This window comes from Pteropus vampyrus, unplaced genomic scaffold, assembly GCF_000151845.1.
Source record: "Pteropus vampyrus isolate Shadow unplaced genomic scaffold, Pvam_2.0 Scaffold6, whole genome shotgun sequence".
NCBI lineage: Eukaryota > Metazoa > Chordata > Mammalia > Chiroptera > Pteropodidae > Pteropus > Pteropus vampyrus.
In genome coordinates, this window is record NW_011888787.1 from 1,209,214 (window position 1) to 1,219,254 (window position 10,041).

Here is a 10,041-nt window from a genome sequence, read left to right on the forward strand (position 1 = left end):
GGCCTTCGTGGCCCGCCCTGTGGTCTTACCAGTCGCAGCTCCCCAAACTGGGTAGTTTACTTTGTGCCAGACGCTTTATCCGCTGTGGATTCTTCACTAGCGCTCACGGTATTTCCAGAGTAGAAGTCCTGCCACCCCTGTATGCAGGAGGAAGCTGAGGCAGACAGGTTGCTTGCTGGCGGTCCCGCGGGTGAGAGGTAGGTCTAGGGTTTGCCCCGAGCCTCTGTGGATCCGAAGCTCGTCCTCTTAACCACCGCTCTTCTCCCGCATCCAGTCCCACTGCGCATCCTTCGGAGCGGTGCTGCCCCGGATGGCGAGCACACGCGGAAGACGTGGGTGCCACACGTAGGTGTTCGCTGCCTCAGGTGGTGTTTGAGGAATGCGCTTGGACATTTCTTTGTGTTCGGCCTCGCTGCTGCCGCTGACTTGCGGGTGGTTGTACTTGTGTGGCGTGTTTACCTCCTCGTTTTTTCATCGGGGTCGGCGGGGTGGGGGGGACGGAACAGAAATGTGGACGCTGCCTTTGCATGTCCCCTCCGTGTGCAGCATGCTGGGCCCCACTTCCCTGGGGTGTTGGGCTGTTCATAGTAGCTGTTAGGAGTGACTCTAAGTGGTCGAGAGTGACAGAGTGGCCGAAAGCATGGAAGACTTGATACGACATTCTGACCCCTGCCCCTCTTGAGAAGAAGTCTTCATGTAGGGGAAACTGCACCCAGCCAGCCTGGCCGGTGAAGTCACAGTTAGAGGTGACGGGCTAGCCACAGACAGAGGCGGTCTGCACCGCAGCATTCCATAGTGACAGCGCTGATCATATGCGTTGGTGGTGACAAGATTGTCTCACCTCCAACGTAGAGACTGCGAGCCAACGGCTGTGGGAGCTGGAAGCCGGTGTCACCCTGCGGGGCCCCGTCACGGGCTTCCCTGAGTGCGACCTAGGTGTACAGCTCATCTCAAAAGTATTATTTTTGTCTTCTCGCTATTCAGATACTATAAGAATTTTTGACTATATTCTGGCTGTCAGTTTTTCTTCAGATTAGGATCCCAAGAAAAGAATTTACTACATGTGAACTTCGAGAAGTTATATTAGACTGAAACCCTCTGCAGATTAAAATTTCGGTGTTGAGGATAGCTAAGCATTCTAGGTGCCATGAGTCTGGCCCTGTAGGGAACTAAGCAACATCGCCTTCCCTGGCGACCCGCCGTCCTGACCAGACACATTAAAAACTGGTTACGGATACTGGTCAAAATTTGTGGTAATTTTTTTCTTTCTGAATACAGAATTTTAAGGTAAAAAATTAAATTCAGTTAGTTGTAACTTGACTTTAAAAACAACCTCATTTCTGCTTTAATTAAAATTTTTTTTTAATTGAAATTTTTTTTTGCTGGAAGCTCGTGTTCAGCATTCTAAGCCAGTCGATGTTGGCAGGCAAATGTCAACGTCCTGTTGCTGGTATCAGCATAAGGGGACACGTCCGTCACTAGGCAGTCAGAGTTAGCTCGCTGTTTCCCGCCCCGATGGCCTCAGACCAGCCCCTCTGCCTTCCGAGACAGCCCGGCAGGGGTCGTGAAGGGGGTCGCACGAAGGGGGTCCCACGAAGGGGGTCCGTATGGCTGGGCCGCCGAGTAGCTGAGTCTTAGCTGTGGAGATGCAGAAGCTGTCGCTCCTGGTCGATGCGGGTGTCCAGGTGCATGTCACCAGTGGCGATGATAACAGCGTGAAAATGATAGCAGCCCCGCAGGTGGACACACTGTGCGCCAGGCCCTGTGTGTGGACACACTGTGCGCCAGGCCCTGTGCTGATGAGGACGGCGTGAGCGTGTTTTCATTTAATCCTTAAAAAGCCTCTCTGTGAGTTACGCCCCGTTCTGATCCCCATTTCACTGAAGCAGACAGAAGGCACAGAGGAGCCACGGCTTGCCTGGGGCCGTGCAGTTCGTAGTCGGGTCACAGCCAAGCTCCAGACCAGGCCTCCCTCTCTCAGATCCCAGGGCTCTTAACCACATCAGAGCGCTTCCTTCGGCATAGAGTTGGGGACATTTCCGTTTCCTGGGCTAGTTCTCAGTCGTAAACTCTGTCATTTGCTTTACAGGCAGGAACTGTCAGACTGTATTGGCTCCCTGTACCCCCAACCCTTGTGAGAACGCTGCCGTTTGCAAAGAGGCACCAAATTTTGAGAGTTACACCTGCCTGTGCGCTCCTGGCTGGCAAGGTAACCGCACGGGAGTGGAGAAACCGAAAGTTCTGAACAAGGTGGTCAGTCAGGTCATCAGATGGCCAGGGAAGCCCAAGTCTTCTGAGGCGGGCCAGCCCCTTCGTCAGGAGCTGCTAACTGGGCAGGAGAAGCCTTCCCTTTTGCATGCGTGTGGCGCCCCCTAGTGGCTGCAGGACTCCAACCCGAGTCTGAAGCTGTGATGTCCTCCGCAGCAGCTTGCCAGGGCCTTAGAAGCCTAGGGACTTCCCAGAGCAGTCGGAGTAGCCCCCTCCACCCCACACAGACTTCTGTGGGAATAAGCTCCCAAAGACCAGACCGTTCATTGCACTGTGCTTCTAGGTCAGCGGTGTACAATTGACATTGATGAGTGCGTCTCCAAGCCCTGCATGAACCACGGGCTCTGCCATAACACCCAGGGCAGCTACGTGTGCGAGTGTCCCCCGGGCTTCAGCGGTCTGGACTGTGAGGAGGACATCGATGACTGCCTCGCCAGTGAGTGTGCCGGGCGGTGCCCGCGCCCCCGGCAGGGGAGGGCGCACGGGGAGCAGAGGGGAGCAGAGGAGAGCTCGGTGGACGCAGCTCCCTCCCGGCGCTGGGACTGGCCACGCCAATACTTTATCCCGCGTCTTAAATATCAGGAATGTTAAAGTCTGTATTTCAAGAGATTTAGGAGTAGCTGTAGAAGTTGAGGCAGTGGGGTCTCTGTTAAGCACCCCCTTACAGATTTTTATTGACAAAAGGGGGGACAGTGCTATGGTAGCACATCTACTGAGGGACCGGTAACACATATAACGCACCACCAGATTTTAAATGCACAATTCAATAAGTTTTGACATACGACGACTGAAACCATCCGTTCAAAGATAATGAGCATATCCATCCTCCTAAAACTCTTCTCATCTCTTCCCTGTCCCAGACGACCAGGGACCTACCTCTGTCGGTACAGGTGTATTTGCATTTTTCACGATTTTATATAAATGGAATCATATAATACAGACTTTTTTGGGGGGAGAGGGACTGTGATCTCTCTCATTCAGCACGTAATTTGAGACTCACGTATCCATAGCTCGTTCTGTTTTATTGCGGACTTGTTTCCTGTTGTGTGGATGTACAACTCACTAGTAGGACATTTGGCTTTGTTACAGTTTGGGCGTACTACAGGTATCACAGGTAAAGCCGCTGTGAATGAGGCCGTGTGGACGTGCGATTTCCTTTCTCTTGAGACCATCTCTAGGTGCTAGATTAATTATGTGCTAGATACAGGCTTAACTTTTTACAGACTCGCCAAATGTTTTGCAAGGTGATTGTACCATTTTCGTTCCTACAAGCGTCACACGAGAGGGTCAGTTAAACCACGCCCTCAGGAGCACGGCGTGTGATTCTTCATTTTTATTTTAGACGTTCTTGTGGGTGCCCATGGTGTTCCACAGTGGTTTTGACTTGCTTTTCCCTGTTCACGATGTGGAGTATGTTTTCATGTGCTTATTGGCCAGCTGTGTATCTTACTGTAGTGTCTATTCAGATTTTCTGCCTATTTGAAAATTTGATCACTTGTCTTATTTGTGAGTCGAAAGAGTTTTTTTACATCCTAGACACAAATTCACTGTCACATATTTACTTTATAACTATTTTTCCCCAATTTATAGTTTCTATTTGACTTTCTTTTTAAGACTTTAATTTTGATAAAAGTCAATATACCTATAACTTTCTTTCAGAATTCATGTTTCTTGTGTTTTATTTAACAAATCTTGGCCTAACAAAAGGTCACTGAGGTTTATCTCCTTTGATTTCGTCTAAAAGTTTTATACTTTTAGCACTAAACTTTAGGTCAACGTTTTAAGTTGGTTTTTACATGTAGTGTGACTTTTAAAGGTTTTAAAGACTAATTTTGTTGTCTCCTTTTGCCAAACTCACTTATTAATTCTAGATTAGTTTAGCTTCTAGTTTAGTTTAGATTCTTAGGATCTTTCACAGAGATAATCATGTTATCTCTAAATAAATGAAATCACTATATTTTTTAGTTCTTTTCAGATTTGTATGCAGTTCTTTTTCTTGCATTATTGAAATTTAATATGTTCTAGGTACAGTTGATAAAGATATTTAACGGAGTGGGATCAAACTATTTGGATTCCTTTGCTAAATTAATTAGTGTGTCAGTCAAGTATTTCAGTATTTAAATTTTTTTCCTATTTGTTGCAGGACTAACAATATTTATGCTCAGTTTAAAATAATTCAGTAAATTATGGTGAGTTTCTTGAAAGGTGCTGTGGAAATTACGGTAGCTATCTGCTGAGTCCTGTGAATAAGGAGAGAGAATATGACTTGTACAGTTGTTCCGGCAGAGATTATAGATAAGCCACAGAATGAAATTAGCATAATAGGTGAAAAAGGTATATAAAATATGCCTCTTTTAAAATAGTGACTACATTACCCACCTGATGTTTAGTTTGTTGTTGTTGTTGTTGTTGTTGTTGTGTTTTAATGTTCATGACCTGACTTTGCAATTATATTTTAAGATCCTTAAGAGCAGGGGCTATACCTTATCTTTTTTGTTCTGATTTGTATTGACATGAAGGCAGCTCAGAATTTGTTGATTAACTGGTACGGGCGTAAGGCATTCTAAGATCGAGCTATGTGATACTTAAAAATTTTTTAAAAACTTTGTTTCCTGATTCTACCTACATCTAAAAAACGAAAACAAAAAAGGGAAGGATGAATGGAAAGAAGGGAGGGGGAGAAGGAAAGATCCATCAGCATAGGGGCCGATTAATATATTTTCTGTCCCGTTCCACACATGCCACCCCCACATACACCTTTTGAAAATCTTGATTGACATTTCTCAGATTCTGTGTGTCGGGGGTACACATTTGATTTGCAAATCTGTGGGGGACCGATGAAAGTCTTATGACTATTAATTTTGCAAAACTATTAGCGGCGTATGTGAAGTTCGTTCCAATTACCGAACAGGATACGAATCTCCAGCAGGTGCTATTGCATTCGTTTGTATAAACGGAGGAGTCGGAGCAAAAAGACGTGAGGAAAAGTACAAGTACAGAAAAGTCAGAATTGTCACTGTCCTTAGTGTGACTCAGTCCAGGTCGCTCACCTTCACGAGTGTAGGATTAGATTGCGGCTGCCGTCCAGAGCTCTAACTCTCGTGTGTAATGGCTCAGATCCTTGCCAGAATGGAGGTTCCTGTGCAGACGGGGTGAATGCTTTCTCCTGCCTGTGCCTTCCGGGCTTCACGGGGGACAAGTGTCAGACAGACATGAATGAGTGTCTGAGCGAACCCTGCAGGAATGGCGGGACCTGCTCCGACTATGTCAACAGTTACACCTGCAAGTGCCAGGCGGGCTTCGAAGGAGTCCACTGTGAGAACAACATCGACGAGTGCACCGAGAGGTGAGCGACCCACGACTCAGGCCCAGTGTCGCGGGAGAAAGGCTCCATTTGGTCCCAGTCCACAGCCATCTCCTCTTGCCCAGTTCCTCATTCCGGTAGATGTGTAGTTAGGTCAAAGGTCAGGGGCTGACAAGCTGAGCGGGCTGGACCATCGTTTATTTCTTGCTTAGGGAACAGAAAGAGCTATAATTCTGATTCATTCTCCTTTTGTTCAGTTTAGTCAACGATTTAAAAGTTCCTGATTCTTTGCAGACTTGTCATCATTCTTTAATTTCTGGGAGGTTTTTTGCTTTTTCTTTTATTATCAACAAGTTTGTTCTGTCTCTCATACAGAAATCTGGGGTCAAGAGCTATCTGTTTAGCACTTTCCTTATAAGTTAAATTGACTCAAGGATAAAATGAAATACGACACGTGGAACACTACAGAGGTCTGAGTAAAATCTGGGAACTTTCACTTTCTCTGGGAATCTCTAATGAGCTCAGCCTTTTAAGCCACTTGGTTGTGGAAAGGGAGCTGGGATTCAACCAGTCCAGTTTGGAGAAAGGCAGAATTTCTTGGATGTAGGAGTTTGGGGTGCTCAGAGTAGTTGCCTCTGTAACATCTTAGATTCCAAGAACCTTACTTTTTAAATATCAGGTCAGAGGCACCGGCTCACGTGGCTGATGTGGCTCTCCCTGTCTGCTTCTCAGCTCCTGTTTCAATGGTGGCACGTGCGTCGATGGGGTTAACTCTTTCTCTTGCCTGTGCCCTGTGGGCTTCACTGGCCCGTTCTGCCTCCATGAGATCAATGAATGCAACTCCCATCCGTGCCTGAATGAAGGCGTGTGTGTCGACGGCCTGGGCACCTACCGCTGCACCTGTCCCTTGGGCTACACTGGGAAAAACTGCCAGGTAATCAAATTCCATCTCACTCATTCAGTTCCCTCAGAATCGCAGAGTATTGTACCTATTTTTTTTTTTCTAGACAGAATCAGTTCCCCGCCCCCTCCCCCCCAAAATAGAGAAAATTCTGGACCTCAGGGGTGTCCCTGTGATAAATCTGGATAACTTCTTCATAGCCGGTGGGTTCCAGAATGGTGACACCAGCAAGATCGTCTGGATTCACAAACATGAGATAGTTGTAACAGGCAAAGACGTGTGGGAAATGAGTACATCGATATCGTTGACATTGGCAATACAAAAAGAAATAAAGGGCAATCAAAATCGAACCTTTGAAGGTCAGATACACAGCTAAGGGGCTAATAATAGCGGTTATCATGTCTTATAGTGTTGTAACATTCTCTAAACCAAACTATTCACATATCTCTTAAATTCAAATATATGAGCATACATTTTTGTCGTCCCTTCTCATGGAAGGCCCCCGCAGAACCGCTAGTCTAGCCTTTCGTCTCATGGAAGAAGAAACTGAGTCCCAGAGGGGCAGAGTGACCCTTCCAAGGCTGCACACCAAACCTACAACAACGACGAACTGATGGGACTGCAGAACTCTAGGGAATGGAGGAATAAATGGCCACATTTAACTAGCCTTACAGGGCGCACCTCAGGAAGGCCTCGGCTGTGTCGGACGTGCAGATAGCCACCTCTGCGTACCCGCGGACGAGGAGGCTCTCCTCTGGGCTCCTGCACCTTCGTGGGGTGCGACTGATGCCGGGGAAACCCCGCCCCGCCTGGCCCCTTCTCCCACAGACAGTCTGTGTTGTGAGTTTGGCCTTGCTCTCCCTAGAGGCCAAGTCACCTCATGTGAATCATGGAGGAAGGTGCTAGTCCACTAGTTTTTCGTAAGTCTGATTTTCTCCCCTCAAAACCAGGTCTTCGACAGTTTTCAGGCAGGTTGACAGGCTGCGAGCGCTTTTACCCGTGTTCGCCACAGGCCATCCTGCTCAGCAGCTGTATGGGTTTCTCGCACAGGACCAGTGCAGGGCCTCGTGGGCCTGGTTGACAGCTGTGACGCTTTATTTCTAGCCCTCCGAGGTGGCCATCTGTCAAGACATAATCGTGATATAGGGAATAACTTAACCTGTTGGGTTTCCTCACATCCTTGAGCTTCGGTGCTAAGAACTTCTTAAACAGCAGAGCGAAGGGGCTTGGACAAGATCAGATGATTGGATTACCCGGGAGCGCCGGATGTAGGCTAAGGCTCCTGTGCGGGCCTTTTAGTATTATTATTAATATTATTATTATTATTGTCATTATTATTATTACTACTATTACTAGTGTGCTTTTCTTTGATTTCTTAAAATGCAGTGTACCTTCTTTTGTTCGTTTCCGACATGTGGATGCTGACATATCTGTTTACCTGTGTTGCAGACCCTGGTAAACCTCTGCAGTCGGTCCCCATGTAAAAACAAAGGTACCTGTATTCAGGAGAAAGCAGAGTCCTGGTGCCTGTGTCCGTCTGGATGGGCTGGTGCTTACTGTGATGTGCCTAACGTCTCCTGTGAGGTGGCAGCCTCCCACAGAGGTGAGCTCTGCCCTCTCGGGCGCGGGCCGTTCCCCGAAGCATTTACAGACCAGCGGCGTTTTAGGGCAGGTGTGGCTATCGTGGGATCAAGGGGAAGGTCTGAGACGGAAGCTGAGAGGGCAGAGGAAGAGGTTTAGAGATTCCGCAAAGAAATGTGTTTGTGGACCACTTCTTTACCCGTTCATCTATCGGGACATGCAGGTGGCTTCCATATCTTGGCTATTGTAAATAGCGCCCCTGTGAACACGGGGGAGCATGCGTCTTTTCGAATGTGGCATAAAGATATACACTATGGCATATTACTGAACCATAAAAATGAGGGGACTCTTGCCATTTGCAACAACATAGATGATCTACAGGTGATCACTTTTGCTAAGTGAAATAAGTCAGGTGGAGAAAGACAAATACTGTGTGACTTCACTTATATGTAGAATGTTTAAAAACAAAACAAACAAAACTGACTCATAGATACGGAGAACAAACTGACGGTTGCCGGAGAGGAGGGGCGAGGGAGGACAGGTTACAAAGGTGAAGGGGACCAAGAGGTACAAGCTTCAGCTAGGAAGTCAGGGTCACAGGGACGTAATGTACAGCACAGGGGGTACAGTCGATAATATCACAATAGCTCTGTATGGGGACAGATGGTGACGACCCTTATTGTGGTGATCACTTCATCAGGTACATCAATATCAAATTATTATGATATTATCCACCTGAAACTAACGTAATACTGAGTCAAGTATAATTTAAAAAAAGAAATGTATTTTAAATGAAACGAAGCATATTCCACTTTGGGGGCCTGTGTGTGTATTTTCGAGATGTACCCGGGGTTGAGGGTCATGAACCAGGCGGGAATAAACTGACGCGCAACTGGCCGAGGTCGGTTTGCTCGCCGGCCGCTTGGGCCCCGACGTGCCCCGCGCTCCGCTGACGTTTCTCTGTCCGCCGGCTTCGCCAGGCCTGCCCGCCGCCCGCCTGTGCCAGCACGCCGGCGTCTGCATCAACGCCGGCAACTCACACCACTGCCAGTGCCCCGCGGGCTACACGGGGAGCTACTGCGAGCAGCAGCTGGACGAGTGCTCGTCCAACCCCTGCCAGCACGGCGCCACCTGCAGCGACTTCGTCGGTGGATACCGGTGCGAGGTGAGCGAGGCGGCCGGCGCCGGGGGCCTTCGGGGTGTGCGGCGCGTCAACCCCGGCATATCCAGTTTAGCTGCTCGTGTCTTTTTTTTTACAAATTTATACTTTTTTTTTTTTTTTTGGCCAGTCGCCGTTACGGCGTTGACTAATCACCATTTCTCTCAGGCCCCCTGCGTGATACGTTGACGCAGCTCCAGCGGGGTGTTTTTATAGGCATCTGGAGCCACCACACTCCCATAGGGTGGCGTCCAGGATTTGGAGCCAGTCTTCACTACCAGAGTGTATGTCAAAGGCCCACCCAGCCCGTGGCCCCCGGTGCTTCCCCAAATGCCGAGTGAGAGGGGAAGCCACTCTGAGGAATGTCCCTTTGACCCATGCCACCCTTACATAGCCATCAACCGATCAGCTAATCACTCAGAAACCACATTGTTCGGCCACTTCAGTGTCACGTTATGCTAAGTGTTACGTGTGGGCATTTGAGGAGGTGTGTGTCTTTTAGGGGCCGTGCCTCTCTCTTCTTACTGTCTGGGCTAATAATGGGTCGAGCAAGGTAGTAAGAAGATACCAGAGGCCTGACTTCGATACCAGTCCAGGCGACCATGCAGCGCCGAGAAAGCTTTATTTCTCTGCTTTGCGTAAATGAGCCGAAGTCGGCCTCTGTGTAATTGCCTTGAGTTATTTCCTTCCTCAGTGCAGGCTGTAATGTTAGCTCAAAAGCTGCCGGTGCCAAACTTAAAATTTTACACATCCAGTTGTCTTAAACATAGCCGAAAGAAGCAGGTTTTTAGTCATTTAGAGGCCGCTGGCTTTGTATATTCTACAAAA

At 48.1% G+C, this 10,041-nt stretch overlaps 1 protein-coding gene across 1 annotated transcript in view; it reads left to right on the forward strand.

Annotated features, from left to right (window-relative positions):
* Positions 1 to 10,041, forward strand: part of NOTCH2 (notch 2) — a gene marked incomplete at its 5' end in the record, with an annotated part of 72,961 nt that overhangs the window by 40,172 nt on the left and 22,748 nt on the right. The window contains 6 exons of the mRNA XM_023534849.1: positions 2,090 to 2,209; positions 2,552 to 2,704; positions 5,386 to 5,614; positions 6,305 to 6,506; positions 7,923 to 8,076; positions 9,035 to 9,397. Coding sequence (XP_023390617.1) covers positions 2,090 to 2,209; positions 2,552 to 2,704; positions 5,386 to 5,614; positions 6,305 to 6,506; positions 7,923 to 8,076; positions 9,035 to 9,397 — 1,221 coding nt within the window. The remainder of the gene's footprint in view (positions 1 to 2,089; positions 2,210 to 2,551; positions 2,705 to 5,385; positions 5,615 to 6,304; positions 6,507 to 7,922; positions 8,077 to 9,034; positions 9,398 to 10,041) is intronic.